Source organism: Frieseomelitta varia, unplaced genomic scaffold (genome assembly GCF_011392965.1).
Source record: "Frieseomelitta varia isolate USP_RPSP 00005682 unplaced genomic scaffold, Fvar_1.2 scaffold_190, whole genome shotgun sequence".
Taxonomy (NCBI): domain Eukaryota; kingdom Metazoa; phylum Arthropoda; class Insecta; order Hymenoptera; family Apidae; genus Frieseomelitta; species Frieseomelitta varia.
In genome coordinates this window covers 81720-107141 of record NW_025109639.1, presented here as the reverse complement: position 1 = coordinate 107141, position 25422 = coordinate 81720, and the positions used below count along the sequence as shown (strand labels likewise).

At 30.4% G+C, this 25422-nt stretch overlaps 1 protein-coding gene across 1 annotated transcript in view; it reads right to left on the bottom strand.

The window, feature by feature from the left end:
* Positions 1-25422, bottom strand: part of LOC122539084 (dynein axonemal heavy chain 1-like) — a 110833-nt gene that overhangs the window by 7325 nt on the left and 78086 nt on the right. Inside the window, 17 exon segments of the mRNA XM_043673695.1 lie at positions 1194-1560; positions 4169-4323; positions 6635-6828; positions 7677-7872; positions 8724-8949; positions 9357-9667; positions 10564-10835; positions 11662-12052; positions 13339-13527; positions 14419-14573; positions 15142-15247; positions 16210-16340; positions 19424-19544; positions 21067-21195; positions 21539-21641; positions 23316-23524; positions 24496-24665. Of these exon segments, the coding sequence (XP_043529630.1) occupies positions 1194-1560; positions 4169-4323; positions 6635-6828; positions 7677-7872; positions 8724-8949; positions 9357-9667; positions 10564-10835; positions 11662-12052; positions 13339-13527; positions 14419-14573; positions 15142-15247; positions 16210-16340; positions 19424-19544; positions 21067-21195; positions 21539-21641; positions 23316-23524; positions 24496-24665 (3425 nt within the window).

Genomic DNA, 25422 nt, shown 5'->3' with positions numbered 1-25422 from the left:
TATTTGAATCAGTATTTTGAATTACTCATTGCTGTATCACCTAATAAGATCGTCTATTAACATTAACTGGAAAATCATCACTTTATTACGGTAATCATCATTACTTTACTGCAGTAATATAACGATTGGATATTAAAATTTTCATAAAATAAAAGTTTGAATAAATGAGGCTCTACTATACTTTATTAAGTTAAGTAATATTACTTCCTGCAAAGAGTAATTATCAATAATGGAAGAGAAGAAAAATAAGGTCGCGTAAGTTAAAATGTGTAAAATTTCCGTGAAAACAGAGGAATTATTTATTTATTTTACTATAAAAAGACATTCCCGTAAATAACGTATCGCGTAAAGGAGGAAAACAGACGTATAACTAAATTAAATGAAATATAATTGAATTCGTTGTATTAAAAAAAATGTGATCGAAGTATGTAATTAAATCATATAATAAAAGTAATTTACATGCGATTGCTGACAGTTCCTCGTACTAAAATTATGCAATGCAAAATAAATTTTATTGTGATGTATGGAAACATTTTGGACTATTTGTCTTGTGACTATGTGATTGCGTGAAACGAATTACTTGTTCATTTCTTTGAATCGAACTTTGGATTGGTTTATTAAAAAGTTACTCGTCGATGTCGTCGATATTATGAAACATTTAAAGAGTGTAGTATTTTAAAATAGAAAATTATACAAACACGTCCTCTTCTTTTCTATCGAATAAAATTATTAAGTTATTTATACAATTTTTCACTATAATTATATTATATATTTAAATATAATTATGCATATGTGATTTAATTTATTCTAGTTATAGTATAGTTATAGCACAGTTTATAGTATAGTTATAGTATAGTTTATAGTATAGTTATAGTATAGTTTATAATATAGTTATAGTATAGTTTATAATATAGTTATAGTATAGTTTATAGTATAGTTGCAGTATAGTTTATAGTATAGTTTATAGTATAGTTACAGTATAGTTTATAGTATAGTTACAGTATAGTTTATAGTATAGTTTATAGTAGATCACTGCATATCATTATTTATTAAATATAATTGAAAAGAAAGTGCAAACGATCGGTAAATCGTTTACCATATGACAGTCAGACAGATTGAAAGAAGATTGATTCTCAAATCAGGTGAAAATTTGTTGTGTCACAGTCGACCGTTCATTGTAAGAAAATTCATACTTGAAAGAAGCACCAGTAACCATGTTCTGCCGACAGCTTCAACATCGCTTCCGCTTTCGGCCCTTGTCCCTGTCCGAGCGAGATAGCGCGCAACTTCGCAGTCATCTTCAACTTGTCCGCAAATTTGTAGAGCTCCGCTGCAGGATCTGTACCGGCGGACAGGATGAACACAATGGGTGTAGTTGGCGAAGATTCGTTGTAAATTGCCGACAGTTCGGCAGTTTGCGGTTCGATGAATTCTTGACCTAAATACTTGGCCAGGTACAGCTGCATCGCGTTGGTCACTTTGTCGGGTCGCAGGCACTTCAGTAACAGCATCTTTTGAAAGTCGTCTAATTTCGAGTGCCACGGTTCCGGATACGCAGTTCTACGCAAAGGAGCATATTTAGAAATTGCACGATGTGAGAGCAAAAGGGAGAATGTTAATTTTAAGAAATTTCTTCGCGCACGCTTTCTACGTACGAGTTGAAATTTTCCGAGTACGAATATCGCGACATTGTATATTAAAGTATATTAAAGAATGAAATGTACATTGTATTGTATAATGTACATTTAAATACATATAAATGTTATATGTATTATATGTGTTATATATGTTTATAATATACGTATAAATGTTAATTATATTGTATATTAAAGAATAAAACTTTCAAATATAATTACGCATCATAATGATTTACGATTATAATAGTTGTTTCTCATTACGAAGTTTCCAAATATATACACGTATAATATATTCATTGTTCGGGAGCTTCGAGCGCTGGCCTGATTCATGGCACGCTCTTTTTTGAAGAGAAAACCCAACAAGCCTTATGCTGGGCTCATTAGAACTGGAGTGTTACCCGAAAGTTATGTCCGTGCGTATCTTAATAGCATGCCATAGTTCGTGCGGCGTCTTCTTAGGCGAGGTTCACGAAAATACTTCAGCAAAAACTAGCTCCGCGCGAAGCCTTGACAAATGATGTCAACGATTTGCTCCCACCTTGAGGCTCAAAAACTTTCGAAGTCGATGGAAAGGGAAACGAGAGAGTTTTCCTCAATTTTCTCAGGAGGAAAGAAATCCGGACAAGGGATGGTTCGCTTGCCGGAAAGAAAATCTCGTTTGATCTCTGATTGATACAGATCACGCCCCGAACATTTGCCGACAGTCAGAGAGAGTTAACATTGCGTTCAGATCGAAGGGACATTTTGATAGATACGTATGTAATTGGCGCGCAATAAATAATAGTCTGTTAGTACATATAAAATCATGGTTTCGCGTATCGCAATAAACATTCATAATATGTATTTTGTGCGATTATTTATCTATTTATATTTATTTATATTTAATAAATTGTGCGATTATTTATTTATTTATATTTATTTATATTTAATATAATATCAATATGTTGTATTGAGATATTAAAAAAAATTAAATTAAACAATATGATGCATTATTAATTAGTGATATATACATAAAAGTGAGTCATTTTGTATCCAGTGGAAATATACAAATTTATTGTGTCTGATTTACCAGAAAGAAGATCACGCAAGACTATCCATATAAATATTATTTAGACTGTGAAATTTTATATTTTTCTTTCTTTTTTTAACGTTGAAAGGGAGCAATTTTTTAAATGGATACAACGAACAACCTACGCTGCGTTTTTATTAAACTACATATTCGTTAAATTTTAATAGGATTGAAAATAATGGCGCTGCAGTATTATAACAGTTAATCTTAATTCTTTCTGTACGAACGTAATACCCATTTTTCTCATTGTTACTGGTTATCTATAAATGCATGCTATTCTCCTTTGATTATAAAGCCGTGTAAAATACGTACCTATAACGAGAACTGAAATATATTACTGAATGAATATGATAAAACGATATTCTGTGATAAATTCACTGTGATAGGTTCACATAAATTCACTATGATAAAAATATAAGCACGAATTTATGGTACGAAAATTTCTTTTTGTTTCACACAACGACGACTGTCAAAAAAACATTCATCTTTTATAGAAAATTTAATACATGTTCCAATCGCATGTTAAATTCTCATTCAGAAAATTATCTCAAGATTATCGATATAAAATAAGCATTCATATAAGATCGTATATATAAAATATGCCTAAAATACGTAAATTCATTCGCGAGATAAGTTAAGAGTTTCTATAATAAATTTGAAATCTAAATAAATAAAAAAATTTGTGAAATTTGTGTATCACGTCGCACGCGCGACAAAAGTGACGTGTCTAACTCAAAAAAGAAAAAAAGAAAAAAAAACAAAGTAAAACGTAATTTTCAGTATGAAAATATTGCAGAGATTGATTTCGAATTTTATTCATTTATCTGTTTAATTTAGTCTAAATTTAATAGATAGGACATACATCGTAAGTTTTCTCTAATATGTACACTGACTCACGAAAGTAATCAAACTTTCTCCTGTACGTGCATTACGTGTTTTACGAAGCATTTTGAAACTTTGTCAGTATCATAATGTCAAACAACTATTACGGTAAGTACTAGCAAAATTTCGAATCAATTTCGAAAATATGTACAGACGTAAAATATTTAGAAATTTATTGCAAACATATGTTCGATAAAAAATTATTACGAACAGGCGTCTTAAACATGTGATAAGTGCTAAATATAGTCCAACTGAATATTAGAATTTATTGATGTAATATTCTGACATCTGTTTGTATTAAATATGAAGTATTAAACGTATGCTTGTATCGAATATCTTGTAATTGGACTTGTTTCACACTTCGTCGATATAAATAATTATGATGGACGGATCCTACCATTGACGAAACTTTAGAACGTTTTGTATAATATATACATGAAATATAGCCATAATATATACATAAAAAGTACCTACAAATGTCAGAATATTATCACGAGAAATTATGCCTGTGCTTATCTCGTAACAGACGTTTGATAACTCGTTTTGATGAATGGGAAGAGCAACTTTTAATATTACTCACAAATGTGCCTCCTGAGCGTCGAACACGCTTCTAAATTCGGTCGATGATCCCTTGAACGAGTCGATAAACCCGTGAAAGTTGGGGAGATTTTCAAGCGCCTGAATCTCCTTCCAGCAACGTGGGGTAATCCATTTCGGTTCCGGATTTGGAACTTCCTGCGAGGGGAAAACATTTTTAATGCGTTCATATAAAATACCGGAAATTTACGTCAGCAAAAAATTTCTTTCATTTCACGTTCCTCAACTTTCGGAGTTTTTCGTAACATCGTAACCCAATTAAATTATCATTTATTGTAAAAAAAAGTTAGAAAGTATTTTAGATAATTTCTCAGCATTTAGGTCTCTTACTTTATGTAATTCTATGAAATCTATTTAATGATATTAAATTTCAAGAAACTGGTGGATCCGGTGAGTTCCGTGTTTCCTAGTCTTTACATTTCTTTATATCATCTTTCTATTTTGCAATGTTTTCAACATTTCAGAAGAAAAGGCATAACGTAATTCCCAGTAAGAAAATATCGCAGGGACATTTTTCGATTGATTCCAGAAGTCTAAAAAACTTTTTGAAGTTTCATTAGTTACTTTCTCCTGTATTTTTCTTAATTTCTTCTAATTATTTGCGTAGCATCTTTTCTTGCCCGTTGAAAAATTGTGATATGATAGATACGCCTTTCCATTAACGATTTTTGCAAGCAGTATGATTTATACGTCAAATTTATTCATTATTTTTCACGGGATTTTCTGTTCTTTCGCGAGAAAGCTTTGCTTGTTTTTCAAATAAAATTTAAATTGTACGACGTTTTTAATTTTTCTCCGCTTTTTCGCAGTCGAGAACTTCTGAATAAATTGCGAATTTCCACAAATTTATGGAACATTTGAAATTACAAAAATACATAAAATATATAAAGTAGAATAATTATTGTAATATTTTCCCTTAGCTTCATAAGAATATAAAAATACATAAAAATCTTCAATCTCTTTGTAAGATATGTTTCAATTTGCTACGAGTAATATGATTGCATGTCGATAGATTTAACATTATGAACTTTTCAATTGCTTCTGTGTTCCTCGTGTTTTAATGGAAAAACTCGCGTTCCGACTGTATTAATTCGTGTCACTTTAATTAGCAACGCATCAAAGGGCATATCGAAACGAAATGTGGAATTTATAAAACAATTCTATAGGTGGATATTTCGTTTGTGAGTGGGAACTGTTAGCGTGGAATTTTTCAAATTATTTTTGCATGCTCGTTGAACGGCGTTGCAGTACAAAAATTGGAATAGTTCGAATAAACATACGCTTCAATAAGTCAAAGTAACTACATAATTTACGCCGTAAATTTGTCGAATTTGTCGTTAAAAGAAATCCTAATTTCATCAATTACTTTATCCTTTTGTATTTTGAGGGAAGTTTTTATCCCCTTAATAGTTCCATTATCAGAGAGACATATATATATATATGTATATGTTCCATAGAAATTTTAAAACTATTTCTATTCGGATATAAATTCTGTGCAGCTGAAATTCTCTCTCGGAACATTGCTACAACATATTTACTCAAAAATTTCCGCCAAAAGTGTGTTAATCTCGTAATTACACTTTTTCAGCGAAACACGTATTCCGGACAAAACTTGAAAACAAATTTTTCAAAATTCGTGCACAGAATTTTATTTAATCGGAATTCCAACGATGTATTCGTGTTTTGAATAGCGTCCCTTGAGTTTATCTTCGCCACAAGCGATTTGATTATTCACGATTAATAAAGTCTACTGTAGTTAACATTGAAATTCTTCATTCTTGTATTTTGTATTTTTGATCTCTTTGCAATAAAAGATATTTTATTTTCAAAAAAAAGTACGAATGAGATATGCATTACTGTCCATGTGTATTTGGATACGTTTAAATATATATAAGTAATATATTAAAATATATTAAAATATACTATATATATACTTTATTAAAATATAAAATATAAAATATATATATTAAAATATACTATATATATATACTATATTAAAATATAAAATATAAAATATATATGTTAAAATATACTATATATATATACTATATTAAAATATAAAATATAAAATATATATATTAAAATATACTATATATATAGTATATATATATATATTAAAATATAGTATATATATATAGTAAAATATACATCAAATGAGACTGTTTCATAATTATTCCTTAATTATGAAAATTCAAGCAACATTACTTCTCGTAATAACGTGAATATACCTCACGCTACTATTTATTGTATCACTATCATGGTTATTGTGTCACTGTGTCGCCTCAAAATGTGATCGCAGAGATGCATGAAATTCCACGAATCTATCGATTACAATGCTACATAAATGCAATTGATTGGTGTCTTGATTCGCTTTTGAAAATTTGTTCGTCCGCATTAATCAGCCGAACAGCGAATTACGGCGATTCACTACATTCATTGTGTTTCTTACTTTCAATGGCTCAGGTCCTGACAAAAGGTGCCTCCATTCGATCGCGTCGATTAAATTGTCATTCATACGAATTCTGACGCACACGAGGAACGCGAAATGAAGCTTGTGTTTTTCAAATAGACTACGGCACACGTTCGAGAACAGCGAGAACATGAACTTGCGATTGATATTCTCCACTCGTGTCTGAATTTCGCCTGGAAAAATTGGTTTCATCATTTTACATTTATGAACTGCGTGAGCGAATTGTTAATCTGTAATCATAGATCGAATTCATGGATTTAGAAGAAATGAAAAGAATTAATACGAGAACAATCAATGGAACACATTCAAAAAAAAAGAATACTAGAAGTTTTGCTGTTTCGTTTTGAAATGTCGAAATTCGATCAGAGCCATCAGTGACGCTAAATTCGATCTATTCACACAGCTATTTTAAATTACAGCTAGATTGAAAATCGAATTGAAGTTAAATGCTTTGCCTGCAGCATAGAAGAAGATAGCTTCACCTTTTGCACATTTTTGATTACATATCCTATGCTAAAATAATTATATATATCCCCGTCAAAGAAAATGTGATCTTTCACTTGCTGTAAAAATGAATTAGCTGTAGGTAAAAATTTATTACCACGAATACCGTAAATTCACGTTACAACAGCACGTTTGAGATAATAGTTAATTTTTATAGCTTGCTTTCTTGTTGCTTTATCAAAATTATTCGAAAGTGGTGCTATCTCCTTATTGCAGTACAATTTGCTCTAGACAAATCGTGCACTGAATCTATTATACTTAATCTGCACACAAAAGTGTCATCGTGTACCTCTAATCTTTCAATCCCTTGCCTAATTCTTTCTTTTTCCTACATGTCGTTTCCGAAAAAGTGTCGATTTTTCTTATGCCTGCCTTGTAATTTGTAAACTCAGGATATCTCTGTTTGCATCGTTCATTCGAACCGTGAGCATTCATGTTAATTAGCCAAGGGATTAAGTCGAGTTGCACCAGCTGTCCACAAAATGATATAATTAACGGAGGAGGATCAGTTTCTCACCGCTTTTTTCTGTCGCGAGTATGCTGTTGTTGAATATCTCGACGAACCACTCGAGCGAGTACTGATACATCGTGTCGATAAATTGCAGGTCGGAGAGACAAAAGAACAGGATACGAGCACGAATCGCGACCGGTATGTATAGCGACCTAGTTATGTCGATGTCCGCTTGAGTAATTTCAGCCTCTTTCATTTTCACCTACACGTTATAAAGGTGAATTTGTTTTACTTATGACCAGAAAAGATTCTGTTTTCTTTTTTTTCGAGTCTCTCTTTCTAACAATAAGAGTGATTTGTTTTGAAGAAAAGTTTTGTCACTTTCATTCTGGAATAAAACGAATTTCTCTTGATCGCAGAATGACTAAAGTGTGTACCTATTTTTTTATACTTTATATTACCCGAATGCAAAAAATTCCATAAGATTTTCCATTGTTGCTCATGGTTTTTTTTCTCGATTTAAACGCACTGTGATTTAAATATGAAAAATGTCGAATCCAAAACACTAAGTACAATGGTCTTTAAATAATAATATTTAAAGCAGTAATAATAACATTTTAATAGTAGATAATATAATTTTTTGCACTTAGCTTCCATTTTTTTTAATTATCTACATAAATATGTAAAATAAACATCCGTAAGCAATAATTAATATAATATCACTAATTAATGTAATACAATTTTGTATTAATAGATGTATATACAATTTCTCTTTACTTAATAAAAGAGAAATTAAATTAATTACTTTAAGACCGAGTAGAGCCTGCATTTAACTTAGTCGTCTGAGGATTAATTTCATAAATCATATTTATAATATAAAGTAACATAAGAAAGCTATTTGAATGACTTAAGCTTTCAAATGACTTTTGAAAGCCATTTCTTTATGTCCTTAAAAATTCTTTTTCAGTAATATTTAATTATAATTACTTTCTAATTTCCCTTTCTTTTGTTTCTTTTTCTCAAGAGTAATGTAGTAATAAACGATAAATAAATAAATAAATATATATACACTTTATACAATTTTTATGAGAATAATATTCGATTAAAGTGAACCTTGATCTCCTCGCTTTTAAGCTTGGACGCCTCCAAAGTGAGGATAAGATCCATGTCGTCAACGGCAGAACCTTCAGACACTGACAATCGATATAGAATTCTATCTTCTATTTCCTTCAGTTCTCTTCTCATTTCGGCGTTCGATATGATTAAAGCGTTTCGCGCTTGTTCAAGGTCGGGTCGTTCTTGAATGGCAACCAACGACAGCATCTGGTCCTCGAAACCTCTTTTTACAGTTCATATTTTTGCAGTTAATTTTATACCGACTTTCATTGATTTTTATTTCAATTCTAACGTTGTCATTATATTTTCATATTTTCTAATTTTTTGCTTGTATCACGTTCATTGCATCTTGTAGAAAATTTTAGACTGCACAATTGCACGAATGCACGTAATATGGAAAAATATAAAAAAATCTATCCAAGGTGAAGTGCTTTTTATATTTTATATGTTGTATGTTTCTCTTTTTGTTCTTTATAACGGCTTGTTCGATAGTATAAACAACAGAGTAAATTATATTAATGTTATTAATAAAGTAAAGTGTTTGCAAAATATAAATAGGAACCCTGAATATATGTGTTTAATTAATTAAATAATTTGAAAAGGAAATGCAGACTTGTAGCAAGAGCTTACGTGGCGGTGAGCGCGAAATTGACCAGCAGTATTTTCACGCATATTTCCGGCGTGTAGTGAGGATTCGAAAGTCTTGTGGTGAGGAAGAGTCGAAAATCTGAGTTGTAGGGAACGAAGTTCTCCCCAATCTTAACGCACCATTGGCCACCATGCTCAAATAACGATCTCATGAGAATCGGATCCAGACCAGCTTCCAACTCGAGTCCGATGTTCTCGATAAGACAAGCCCTTCCGAATCGGACGCACGACTCGAGGACGCGGAGGAGCTCTCTGTCTGTCATTTTTGCCACTGATATGCCGTTGTCTTTGTACTAATTTCCCATGAAGAATAGTCATTAAACGATCTTTAGACTATATATATTGATAAGGATGTTAGAAATTTGAAGAATTACACAGTGACCTTGTTAAACTATGTAGTGGAAGTACTATTGTACAAAATTGTCAATATATCAAGTTGTTAAACTATCGGGCAGTGCAAATAAATATAGATCATCTTGATTGATTAAAGGATGTACAGTGGCTTACGAAACTGTTCAAACATTTATTATAGGAGAATTTGAGAGACGATTATCATGATTACAAGTATATTGATAAAATTTCAATGAAATCTGAAAATGTGTACAGAAGATACAGGATATTTATTGCATTGTAATGTATATTTAGTAAAAAATTAGCATGGAGCATGAATAATCGTCTGAAGTATTAAAGATGAATGTTCAAGCTTGTTGATATCACGAATTATAGCTTAAATATTTTTACAATCCCTGCGAAATATATGTTTGTATTAAATATATCTTGTAATTTCTATGTATTTAGTTTTAGATCTTTATTACTGCATCGTATCATGATAATCGTGTTATTAAAACAGTATTAATAAAATATCAAAACATTTTATATAATGCACATAATATATTCATAAAAGTTTCCCTTCACTTTAATACTTTTATAATTTATTTTATAATAAAATATATATTTATATTAAATTTCTTTTAACCTTTTAACTTTTTCGTTTTAAATTCAATCAACAATAACACCCAGATCTCGCTACAATATTAACTAAATTTTAAAATTTTTATTTTCTAATACAATTAATATAATATATTTATAAAAAGTTTCAATAAGTATTCGAATAATTTCGTGAGCAACTGTAATTCCATTTCTTCTTACTGTTTATCGATCGATATTACTTGATATCATTGTTAGTTACCAAAGAGCGTATCCATTTATTTGCTTGTGCTTGTGGATCGATAAAAAGCGGCCAGCGTTTCGAGTGCATTGCGAGAACAGCATTTTCGACAGACAACATATCTCTGGGTAAACCCTCGATTTGCCACTTTCTTATCTCCACTTGATCACCAAGAGTTGATACGGGATCGCTGCCCGGCGTGTGTGGTACACCCTCGCCAAGAACTTTTTTCCAGGATGATAAAAGCGTTTCTCGATATGTGTCCGTAAATGGCGTCAAATAGGCTATTGCACCTGCAATTACAATTAAATATTAGAGTGAACATCATTAGTAGATATATTACATCGAAGATCAGTTGATACAAGTATTTGTATCGCACACATTACAAAAGTATACTTCAATAGTTAATTATTCATTGTATTAATAAGTCCTAATACTCATCTTAAATCATCTTTACGTATCTGTATCATATTCACGCTGTATATTAATTTTTTACTGAATATTTGCAATAAATACCTTGTATTTTTAAATTGGCTCCAAATTTTATTAGTACAATGTAATACAGAGTGGTTGTAATAGTCTTCTTTTATTATTGTATGTTTTTCAAAACTTTTTACAAAACATACAAAAGTTTTCTTTTATGATAAATCTTCGAGTCGCTGTACAATAAATTACACGTTAGAAAATACGACAAGAGCACGGATATTTTTGCAAATACAGAAAATTAATATAATTGAAAAAGAGAAGTCCGGACATTAAATTATTTTCTTCACTAAATTTTATAAAATCCATAATATTATATTACAATATATGAAATTTCTTTAGTTTCTCTTACTAAATGTTATGAAAAGTTTTGTTTCTCTTACTAAATGTTATGAAAAGTTTCGCATTTTTGTATGTATTTATATATTTGTATTTTTGTATGTATCTGTATGATGACAATGAAGAAAATATATTGTAGGAATCCGGACATGTACTTTCTGGTCAAATTGACATTGATATCTTATTTGCCGAAAATATATATGAAAGCGATCAATTTCAATCTACGTAACGCATTAAGAACTTTCCTACACGCGTGAAAAAACGAACAAGTAAAATTACTGAAATAGATGTCCTCACCGGAAGCTAAAAGGATATCGCCGACAGCGTTTTTCAAGGACTTCTTTAGTTCAGCCACGGTGGAAGTCCAACGTATCTGTTCCCCAGCGAGACCGTCGATCAACCTGACGGCTCTTCCCATTCTATCCTCGCAAAGCTGCTTTTGCCTCTCGAGTTCCGCTTTTCTATCCTCTTCTTCCTGTAACAGTTTCTGTAGCTGTTCTATACCTTCCTCCACCTCCTTCAGTCTTTGTATCGCAGCATTTAGAGCTTTCTCCGTTTCCACTAGTGCTTCTTCGGCTTTCGCCAGTGCTTCCATCTTCGGTTTCACCTTTAGATTCACGAAATAGTAGTTGTACATTGCGTGAACCCACAGACACAGTGAGTGACACGCCTTTGATACGTACTCGATCTGAAACAGGTTGATCCTTTATGTTCTTGCGATCCTAATAGCAATTCTTTCTGTTGACGAAAACTTCGTGTCTCAAAAAAAAAAAAAGAAAAAAGAAAAGAGAGAAATCTTTATGTTACAAAATGTTCGCCTAAGTTATATAAGTTTTCTCAGTACCACCGTAAATCAGTCAAGACGTAAATTTTCGTCTAGAATTCATTTTATTCGATCAGTTTTACGAGGAGGTATGCAAAGGGGACTTTTGATGGCGGATTTTCTTGAAAATTTAAAATTGGAAAAATGCACAGAACGCATATGATAGAAGGAGTAGTAATTTTGGTTTAAAATGCAAGAAACTAGCAACTTAAAAGATAATCTAATAGGATAGGAAAACAAGTCATTTGAGGAACTCGAACGAAAGTGAGAATGATATGATTCCTTAAAAAGATCAGAAAAAATAATTCTTTAGTTCAATTCGAGATCAAAAGTGAATTTATATTTTTGACTATGTTTCTGATATGTTTATAATATACATATATTACATATGTACATCACAATCTTGTATATATGTATACATACATGTATTATATTATATTTGTACACAAAATTGACTTTGTATATTATAATTTATAATATACTATATATATAATACAATACAATGATATAATCATTATATATTATAATACTATTAATATATTATAAATAATTTCTAACTGGTTTATCTTTTATACTTTATACAATTACAGCATACATCGTTATTTCATATGCTATTTTAATTTTTGTAAAATATCTACATGTCTTTTGAATGTTTCACGATCCCTTGTAGGCATTGTGTAATGTGGATGTCGCCCTAATTTTTCTTTTGAATGTTTCACGATCCATTCTACGCTCACGAGCTCTTCAAGGATATCTCGAAGGGAACATAAATCAAGGACGAATGAATATAGGATCCCATGGGGCTGACAAGCGAACTTACTCAGATGATCAATTAGCTTTGGAAAAAGGAACTATAATATATATCAGTTTCTAATCGTAAATTCAATCTGTCACACACTGCGCATAAAAAAAGTAAGTTTATTTAAGGGCGTAAGTTTATAAAAGAATTATGAAAAAGAGGAAGAGGAGAAGAGAACGTAACAACCGATCGTATTTCTTCGCGTCCGGTGTAACATATTTATCACATCGCAAGTTTTCATTTAATGAAGAAACTTAAAACGAAATGAACTCACTGCGACGCCAGCGATCAAAGTTAATGTTATCAGTTTACATGAAACGTATATTTGCCTATCCTAATTGTAAGTATATACCTTTGACGGTTGAAAGTCGGGGTTTTCGATGTAAGGTTTCAGTTTATTTATCATCTCTTCGGTGATACTCTCTTTGTCGTAGTTCTCCATAGTGTAAAGAAAATGGCCTGGGTCCGCGAGCAACTGGACACCGGGTGTCCAGTAATCCAGCTTCACTTCTGCGTCTAATCTTCCAGCATTCTTCACTATCTGAAGCAAAGAAAGAGATTACAATGTTTGCGTATAATGAATTGGATTTTTTTTTTAATAACAAATATTCATCAGTATATCATATATTTCGCATTATTCAAATTTATACACAATTTATCGCAATTTAACATGATATATTAATAATCGGTTTATTATATTAATAAACATAACAATGCAATTGATAATATATAGATCTTATATTAATATTTTGTAGATTTTTTTTTTGTTGTATAATGTATTATTTAAGTTTCTGAGTTTCAGAACAAGTACAATATTTATCCTAAAAACTTTTGTGCGACAGCATAACTATTTATCAGCAATGCAGTAATACTTTTTCATAGATAGCTTAGTCTTTTTTTTTGTTTATCACGAGAGCAACAATAGCTCGATTATTTTATATTTTCATTAAAAGAAATAGCACTCTGTTATTCAGTTTTTATAATTTGAAAAAATATGTATGAGGGACTGAAACTTTAGCATAGTAAGAACAGTTTCAGATTCTTTTTTAATCCGATATATATAAATGGACCGATAAATTTAAAATTGGTTGCAAAGCATGATTTGCTTTGTATTTTTCTGAGGGTATTAAAAAGTTTGGGCCAGATGCATTGGCACGCAAGAGGATTATACTGAGAAGTAATTTGTCATTGTAAAATCTATAGAATAACAATAAAATTTTCACTGATTATGATAACAATAAAATCATTGATTTTCCGCTCTGCTAGTGAGTTTCATGTAATAGGAATTCAGATTCAATCAGCAAGAGTTCATTTAATTGGATGGATTGACCAAAATTTGGTTTAGGTAAATAGGGTCTATATAAATTGAGTTCTATCACGATAAATTTTATAATTACATTACAAATAATTATTGAATCGTCCCCGTACAAACCTTAATTGGCTTCACATTATTTATAATACAGATGGTTTCGATGACTAAAAGCACGCCAACTGGAGGTCTCTTCATCGCTTTCACCTCAGTGATGTCGTTCCTGTTTAAAGCTTTCAAGCTCTTTTCAGCGGCGATTAACATCGGACGAGCTTTACCTGTGACAAACAGAGTATTATTAAATCGATCAGTGGTTCAAAATAATAGTATCGCATTAGTGAATCAATGCAGACAGTGTTACAGCATCTACAGATATGGTGCATTGGTGCATGCGGCTACAATTTGTAATTGATCCGTCGAAAATGCGACAAAATAATATAATGCTGTACACACGATTCGATATTTATTATGCTCGAGGCTAAACAATTTATGTTTGTGCTAAAGCGACATCTTATAGTGCTATACATTCTATTGTGTTTATGTTACGTTTATGCAAAATTTTGTTTCCATAAACTGATACTTAATCCTTCAAGTCATCTTAGTCCTCCTTGTCGTTTCAGTTTAGTACAAACATAAATAATTAGTAAAAAAAAAATAGATATAAAATTCTGTTTTTGAGGTTCCTATTTGAGTACATGTAGTCTATCAGAAAAGTAATTGTCCTATTATCCAAAAATTCTAACAATTAAACACTTCAGTCTCCCTGTTAGCTCGAATGTGAGAGAATCTAACAAATCATGTATAGCAAAAAAAAAAAAGTAGGAGAAATATAATGCAGAAACTCACTCAAATCCTCTTCCGCTTCGTCCCTGATCATTTGATTTTCTATCTTCAGTCTCGCTGCTATTGCTTCTTGCTCTTTCGCCTCTGCTCTTGTTTTCTCTGCTTCTATCTGCGATGAAAAATAAAAGTACTCGTACAACTGATTTGAGATAGAAATAAAAAGAGAGACAACATTTTGAGTTACATTGAATTTGAGTTTCAAATTGTTCGAATATCATTCTGTTTGAATATATTTAATAATATAAAAAATGTTTCTCTTCTTTTCTTCTGTTTTAAATTTAAAACCAACATTAAGCATTATCTGCGACTACAGAATAATTGCCTGAAATGTACTAAATTCATTCATTCCTTTCATTTCTTATTTCTGCATTTCAATTGTAGGATTTTTGTTTCTCACTATATACCGCTGAACTATGTAATTGAATTTTTTGCTCAGATATTATCGTGCATAAATAATTGCACACTTACTACAAAGATTGACATTTTCATTTTGTTTTTCCATGATTATTTCAGATTAATTTTCTACGTATTACAATAATTGAGGTCAAGTGGTCAAGTATTAAATTTACTCTAAAATAAGAAATATATCTGATATCACTCATGTTCCATATTCATTTTTAATAAATAGCTGATACTTCATAAAATTTATATAAACTGTTCAATGTGATACACGTACTTCAATCCTTCTAATATTTTAACATTAAACAGATGTAACTTAGTCAAGTAAGGTATCTCTGTAAAATTCATCTTCAATCGCCACTGAGTATATTACTTTTTTATTTATACTAATTAACATTAACTATTTTGTATATATTAAATAATTAAATTAAAAAGGTTCGTTGAGTTCAATATATTTGCAATAATTTAGAATTAATTAAATATTTATTACACGAGAGTCTATTTTAAAAGAACAGGCAATTAAGGTGATTCAATCGTTCATACCAATTAGAATAAAATTAATAGCTATTAAAAGTCGCCGATGATAAAGGCATTTCTTTTGAAATTGATTTTCAAGAGGGAAACTCCCGACTCGTTGTCTGACCCATTTCCATAATGACTGACGATACTAACGGTATCAAGCGTAATCTTTTCAATCATTCTAGCTGTGGCTCTTGCCGCTTGCTCCAACTTCGGTTTCATCTCTGCGAGTAATAGCTGCATATTTTTCACCTCCACTTCCGCGCTCGCGAGCTTATCCAGACCTGTGAGAAATTAATAGAATTTCTGATGAAATGTCTTAGCTCGCGGAAGTCCCGCAGAACTTTCAGACTGTATTACTTAATTTCAATTTAAATTCATTTGTTGCACTTCTTAAGTTATATCATTCACGCGCATAATTCGTGCTGTATAAAAGTAACTGCAATTAATCACCACAATACGGTGGAAGAATTAATTAATTAATTGAAAACAAGGAAATGTTTCCACTAGTAATAATTAGATTGCAGATCTTTGAGAACTATCATGTTAATTAAATGAAAGACACAGTTAAAGAGATGTATAGCCAGGCAAACAGAAATTTATAATACATATATTTACATATATAGTTTCTTATTTCATATATTTTGTGTATTCTTAAATATATATTAAACGTATTAAATATATATATAAATAAATATATAAATAGTATATTAATTATATATATATATATATATATATATTAAACTTATTAATTAATTTTATTCATACAATGTATGTATGTATATACACGCGTTACAATTTTATGCCTTGTTATCGTGTGTCATCCTCTGGTTATACCGTCAACCATACAAAAATATTCAAAATGTCCGAAATATGATATTTAACGAATCTTTTAATTAATTTAATTAATTTCTTTAATTACGTAAAAATATTTATTTCAATTCTCATTTGTTACTGATATCGCGTTTCAGTATAATTGGCAAAGCGAGGACCAACTCAACGATCGATTCTCTTTTTTTCAACTGATAAGCTTCCATAGCAATATTAAATTAAATAATGCTAATTGGCAAAGCTATTTTTCGAACTGCACAACGAAGCCTGGCGTGTTAATGAAATCTAATTTCTAAGTTCTTTGACGCAAGTGAATTTATGAAATAACAGCTGCGAATGGAACAGAATGAAACGAACGAGATCGAAGCGGTATATTTTTAACGTTGCCTGAAAGCATTTTACAAAATGTATTTTACCATTGCGTGAATTATTTCATTTTCGTCGTAAACTGTTGCATCTCCCGCAAGCGTCGAGAGCGATGGTGGAATCATTAATTGCATGAAATTCGTTGAAACGAAGTTTCATCAAAAGCAAAGGGCATAAAAAAATCTGTTCGCTGTGGCGTATATATTGTTTTTAAATAATTGCGAAAAAATTTTTATAAAAAAAAGAAAGAATTACTAACGAATAATTTTTTTGTTAACGAGGATCGATCGCCGAAATGAAAATTTCAATTTCGAAAGAATTAAATAAAATAGCGTGAAATCAATGAAAAAGTAAAATATGATTGGCTTATATATTAACAATATATTAATATCTGAACAAATTGTTGAAAATTTACTCGATCGCAGAAATGAAAATAAACTTATTCTAATTTCGAAGTGTTTATATTGGTAACCACGATACTTTAGCAACTAGACTTAGATAACGAAAATTCAAGACATTTAACAAGAGATTTTGTTACATAGTGAAATATAAAATAAAATCTGTTAAACTTTAGAAATTTAATATAAATATTACTGGATAGTTAAGAATATTTATATTAAAAATCAGCCAATTAAGTAGCTAGATTAAATTTAATTCGTGGAAGAATGAAGAAGTAAATCGTGATTACGAAGCAAGTCGCGAAGAATGATGGAAACCCAATGATGGAACCTATGGAGTTAATCAAAGAAAAAGATGCAAATAACCTTGGTCTACGTCTCTGATTAATTTTCAGTGTTCGGAAATTTCCACTAAATTTAGCAGGTGGTTTTTGTTGCCAGCTATGCTGCCAGCGATATTATTTATGGCCAGCCTGTGTAGAAGAAATCGATAACTTGAAGTTGCCACGAGCGCTTCCGTTGGATACGCTTTGCTTAATTTATCACCATCAAAATTATCACCTCGGGTCCTTTACCTCTGACCCATGAAAACTGACTCCTTGATTGTCCTTCGACGTTCTCCCTCTCTCTTTCCTCTATTTTTAATTTCTCTCGTAAGTAAAAAAAAAAAATCTTTTCTGAGCGGAACATTTCAGAGCAAGGACACAAAAACCAAAGGTTACGGCGATATAAAGGGGAATTTCAAACGCTTTCTTTGTGTCTTAAACTTGTCACGACACTAATTAATTTAATATGCTGAAAATATTTTTTTAATTATCATACGAAACTAAGTTTGTTACTTTTCCTGTCAAACTTTATCAAATCATTTATCAGTTTTGTTCACATGTTAAGAATTACTTTTTCTCGTCGGTACTTACAGAGTTGAAGAAACGTCGCAAGTTTGGGGATCGTATAAGGCGTAACCTTAACCCTAGATATTATATTCAGCGAGTGATCCGCGGGTTCGAAGACTCTTCATATTAGAATTTTGCGAACGTTCGTGCGAATGAAGTAATTTAAAGTCGAAGGTCCTCGAAATTTTGGAGTCACCTCCGCTCTTTTCAAGAGCAAATCAATCGTCGTATTATCGTGATGGAAGGTGCTTTTAACGATTCTCGCGTGAATAATCTTGGTAGAAGATTTGATGAGTCTCGATGATGTTGCTCAAAAATGTAAGGACACTTATCATTTTCTATGAAATTTATAAAAGTTATTGTTAAACGATGTTTGTAACGTATCGTGACAAGTAAACTGCGGATCTTGATGCATTTATGAGAAATTTATATATTTATATATAAATAGTGAAAGTCTGCAGAATATATGTAAATTGTAGAAACATACGAAATATCTAATATATAGTACTTGTTATAATAATATTTAGCAGTGGAAATGAACTTCTGCTTCTTTAATTGCGTTAAACAAGTTAATTTCTGGATAATGAGGTGCGAGGTATAAATGTTTTACAAAATAGTGTCAAAGTGGCAAAGAATGTTACGTTTTTTTTTTTTATGCGAATCAATTATGTAAAGTTATACCTCATACTATTTCTGTATAAAATGGAATGAAGATCTTAAAAATTAATTAAGACTCATTCTGCATTAAATGGGGTTTGTAGAGGAGATTGTCCCGAGTAAAACGTACTTTTACGAAATGTTCGTCGTTACTTTTTAAAGTAGGTAATATCTATTGTTAAATAGGTAAAATTGGGAAACTTGGAAATCTCTGTAACGTACCAGTAGAAAGACGATATGCTGCCATTTGTATCTCTGTTTTCTTCTTTTCGAGGAGATTGCCGTAACCAGATAACAGTTCTAGATACGACGTTGGCGTAACGTAATTATGACGACTCAGTTCCTGCGAAAAACATTTTGTTTTTTCTTTTTTTCTTTTTTATGACTTAACAAAAGGCATCCTTCCGTATATTATTCTATAAAAAATTAGTTATTTGTTTCCGTGTTTTGTAAAATAAATCTTCATGCCGCAATAAAACGAGAAATTCTTTCTTGATCATTGGGAAAATTTTCGTAAAAATTAAAAAATGTTACTATAAATGAAAGAATTACTGCATCGTTATCAGAATCGATCGTTCAAATGAAAATTTAAATTTAAGAAAATTCGATGGAATAGCAATGTAATAACATATAAATTATAAGGACTATAAATATCGAGCAACCACTATATCGGTTTAAAGCGGCGATTTGAAACGAAAATAAATTTATTTGAAAGTTATTTATCGTAAATTCGCGCGAAAATACCTGGACCACGTTCATCTATAAATGAGACATTAAAAAATTTATGTCAATTTATATTAATATTATATTACAAATTTTAATAACTATTATATTAAAAAATTTATATTAATATTATATTATCTCTGCACGAAAAACAAACTCATTACTATCATCTATTGCGTCTCTTAGATCTATATCTTGTACATTATACAATGAATTAATTAGAAAATTTAATTTGAAATTAAATATGGTCTTAAAAGAAAAAAAAAAAAAAAATGGCATAAAACGCCACGTCCGTTTCAAAGCGACAAGAAGAAAGGTAAGATACCGTGACAAAATGAATTCCTATTCAACAAGATTTCATTTCCTAGAAACTCGAGGTCTGATAGAAATTTCTTTTACAGGCTGTATGGTATCTCAATTACCATAATGTCTCGTTGCCAGTAATAAAAAAGGAAATTCTGTTTTAAATAAAAGTTAGAAAATTAACCGTTCCATAATTCTCATTGTCACTCATTTCTTTCCTGGAAATAATTTTCCTTTTGATCCAAGTGCGTTTTAGCACATTCAGCTTACATTTACTGTTACGTAAATTAACGTCAGAATTTTGAATTATATTATTCCTAGAATAATATATTTTAATAGAAAGGAATTTCGCAACCCTCCTTCGTGTTATTATTACAGCATGAAGCACTGTTTCGTTCATATATTGGAAGATACTCGTTAATTTTGACTGGACAATTGTAAGACGAATATGCTACATCAGTAGAAATATAATAATAATATTCGTAAGTAGTACATATTTTATAAATGTTGATTTGAATTCGTAACTGGTATCATTGGACATTAGAAACTTGTCTTACATTACTTAATTTTGGAATTTTTACTTCTATTTAACTTTACTATCTATTTCAACTTCAAGAAAAAACATAAAATACAAAGTCAAATTAAATAACTTTTTCAATACAAATTACTATGACTTGTGACTTTGCAGCACCTAGATGTCTTCACGTTCAAATTACATTAAAAATTCCAAAGAAGTTCACGATTCAACTATTTATAATAGAATAGAATCATTTCTACAATTTTTTTTCTCTCGGTAATATTTCACACTCTCGTACATACACTCCAATTTTTCGATTTACCTTAAGAAAGAGATCGCTTGCATCAATCACACTCGAATGCATATATTGGCACATTCTCACGATGGATTTCAATATGTCTTTGGTAATAGATTCGTCTTGTATGTCGGCGAGGAATCTCATAGCGACACTCTAAAAAGAAAATATTGATAATTGATAAAAAACTTTATTTAACAGCAATTAACACTGTACGCCAAAAAAGAAAAAAAAATTGAGAAGAAATATTCCATTATTATATTTTATCAATAGACATTAATATTACTATAATATCTATTAAAATGTTACAAATTGAAATGTAGTTTTTAAATAATTAACGGCATTTAATATAATTTCATTATCGCGTATTTCATATTTTTCTCTATATAAATTATACAAGGGGAAGATATGTATTTGAAGAGATAAAAATGTACAGAAAAATATATCGTTATTCATAAACATATATTATAGTAGTAGATGGCACAAGTATAACACGAACCTGAAGCGCAGCTTCTGGCCACGGACAAAACCAATCAATTGTACAGCAGTTTACCAACGCTGGAAATTGTCTGATACGTGCGCGAAACGTTTCACCGATCGGGCTGAAAACAGAATCGAGAATTTCGGTTTTATCAAAGTAAAATTTTGGTTCAAAACAAAAATTTTCAATCGGCGTAAATATATTTGATACAATGTATTTGTTATTTTATACGTAAGAAATAAACATTTCTCAAAACATATGTAAGAATAAAAAAGTTGAAACGTATGTAAGAATAAAAAAAAAAAAATATTCTCACAAAGACAATCCCCTCGTTGTATAAAACGATCGATACACAACGAATAGTTGTATTTGAACCAATGACGATGAAAAATAATCGATGATTTGAACTGATATAGCTTTGTAAAAACAAAAAATTTTACAACGATTCACGATTGGTCTTATTTTAAAACTTAAAATCTCTATCTCATTTTACATTACGTAGAGTGTGGGAAAGTGAGAGTATTTTTTTTCTTGGAAATTGTAAAAATTCAGCATTGCACGTTTCACTGTATGATTTTATTATACCATCTTGCCTTTATATTAATAATAGAATCGATTGGATATCGAAAATTGGAAGGTGTATGTAATTCCAGAAAAAAAAAGAAAAATATTAAAAGAATATATAAGTTTCGATAGGATCGTTTAAAATTCGAATTGAAACCAGATTTTCGTAAGTAATTCCTATCAGAGTAATTCTCCTTCACAAATAAGAAATATTTTAACAGAACAGAGATTGAGATATCTGTGGAAATGGAAGTACGATTTAACGATCCTCATGGCAAAAATAAACGGGAAAAAGGTGACATTACCGTGGATGAGATCGTTTGTCAGTCCCTAACAGACGATCGTTGGAAGCTAATATTTCGTTTCACGTTATAAATCGCTATTTCCACGACTTATTCCGCGATCATCAAATCATTTCGAATCATATTTCTTCGTTTGTACAATGCAGCAATATTCAAATGATAACAAAGACCTGTGCTTTATACGAGAATTGAAATATGAAAGAAACACACGTCGATTGTATTTTTATCTTATTGAAATTGTCTGAAATAACTACGTAATTATCGTATTTAAAATTACATTTTTCTTCCTTTTTTCCCCCGGAACTTTGCGAAATCACATCAGCTTGGCATTTTTCACTCACGATTTCGAACGATCGATTATACTTTTTCGTAAGTTTGCGCCAAATGTCAAACGATCGTGTCATCGATTTACTTTATTGATAATTAAGCATGTACAAGAGATTAGGTGTATAGTGAAAAACGCCGAAGATGATAGTACAGTAATGACTCTAGAAAGTTTTCACACACTTGATAAAAAAATTGTCGATATTTCCTTTTGTAAAAAAAAAAAAAAATTGTGCAACAAATTTTAAGAGATCTTCGCAACTAAATCTATCATGGTCTTAAATATGAAAGCCTCCTCTTCACAATGATCACTTACAATTTGTTTTGCAAATTTTGTTTACAAAGTTATAGGCATTGAAAATATCGAAAATTTGTCGAATTATTTTCTACACTCACTGTAGTTTTTCATTTAGCGAGCTCTTAAGGCGTTAACGTCGTATGCCCGCAAGAATATTCATTATATGTTACTTTGCACTCAATTTCCCCTTATAATACATAATCGCACGAGCGCGACGATGTTAGACATCGTTCTTTTTATAATCTTCAATTTCGACGAAACCAGCAGGGATTTTGTAGGTATTCCATTAAAAATACGAGACCTATACCTCATAGTAATAACGACGTGTAGGTTGTTACGCACTGTCTTCACGTAGGCGGAAAAAAGATTGCTCCTATTAATCTGTAGACCAGCTTCTTGCACGTGACCTCGCATCGAATGAAAAATTGTTTCCATTTCATCCCCCTTGTAAATGTTTGGCACGTCACCATTATTTAGAATGCTGTTTAGATCCTCTAGCATCGAATCGTCCTTTATCTGAGATGCAAAATAGAAACATCGATCGTTGGAAATTTATATTTAACAGTTGTTTTTATTTAATTATATATTTTTATTTCTATTTCTATTTTTTAATTACACATCTTCTCATTTAAAGATTCACTTTCAAGAAAACAGACTCTGAAAATGTCGTGTTAAAAATTGTCTTGATAATGACTTTACTGAATTTCTTCGAAAATGAAGCGTCATACAAAAGAATTTTATTCCACTTGTTTTTTTTTTTGCACAAGTCTAGAATTTTCTTTAACAAAAAAAAAACCTGTTTTTAGAATAGAAGTAGGAAGTGGACGATTATATTTTCTTCCGTCATTCCAAATACGTGTCTCGTGTTTGACTTTCGGCTCTGACATTTGCCGAAACGAACAATGCGAAACTAGATTCCATTATCGATTAGGAGGGAAGTTGTTGATTTAAATGAACATCAATAATGTTTCATACTGGCTGTAATATTATGTTTCACATTTCTAATAAGATGGAAATAAAGAGAAAAAAATCAGAGACATGTGATTGGATTTTACAAGAAATACAAAACACACATGACATTACGATTATTATTGTCAATATAAGTATTTCTAAATTACTACTTAAATTACTACTAAATTACTACTAAAATTATTATGATATCACGCAAATAAATAAATTTAGAATTATTATTATCGCATTTTAATGACAAAAATAAGCTTGTTGTTTAAATGGTAGATAATAAAATATAAATCAATTTGCAAAAATCCGCGGTTTATACTCACACCGGCTTCATTTTTCAATCGCAATGAAATTCAGTCAAACGTATGTAATTTCAGTCGAGCTAAAATTTTATGGTTTAAACTGAATGTAATACTGTGTTGAATGAATATTATTTTATCTATTGATAATTGGAATAATCTATTGATACAGATTTCGCAATAAAATATTTGATCAATACGACAGGAAATTCAATAAATTGATGTTACCTGTGTGTCAGAAAATAAAAACACCATGAGTTGATTCTGCACTCCGGCCTTCATCATCGAATGTTTAATATCGTCGCGCCAATCGTTGATCGTGTAAGCGCTGCTCAGTTCTATTTGAAAGCAAGTGTAATCCTGTATGTGCGAGGCCAGTCTCGTTAAACTCTGTCGTCCTAAACGTGATAATTAAGATTGTAATAATTAAATCACGAATTTTTATGGGATATTTACGAGAAATTCAAGGATGTAAATGTGCACACAGTATTCAAAGATATTGAAAGTAGAATACTTATTATAATATTTATATTTTATTATTGTCATACTTGGATTACGAAGTTCTATGCAACAAGAAATTATAAAATTAGAAATTTTATACGATGCACATGTATGGAGAAACAAATGAAATATTCAAAATACATTGCATTCTATATTAGTTAATACAATATAGTGCAATGTAATACTTTATCTATTTAAATTATATTCTTAAAAATATAAATTTGTATAAAATCCACAAATAATATTTATATCACGTTTAATATTGCACAAGTTTCATTTCTTTAATCACAAAAATATAAAATTGCATAAAACTTCATAAAAGTAGACCAGTAATAACATAAAGAGACGTTGTTCTTGAGATATTTATAACATTAAGCTAGTAGATTAAAATCTAATTAAAAAATTAAGCTAGGAACTTTAGTAATATTAAACGCATCAGCGTTCAATACATCAAGCTCTGTGAACTTTCATGCTGTAGAGATTCTTCAAAAAGATTACATAATATTTATAAAACTTAGAACTCATAAAAAGTCTAGAAACATTTTAAAAACAATGCTTCAGAAGTTTTCATGCATTTTATGTAATAGAAAAATAATTTATTTTAAAATTTTTTTTAAATTCTCTTGTACAGAATTTTTTTAAATTCTTTCATAC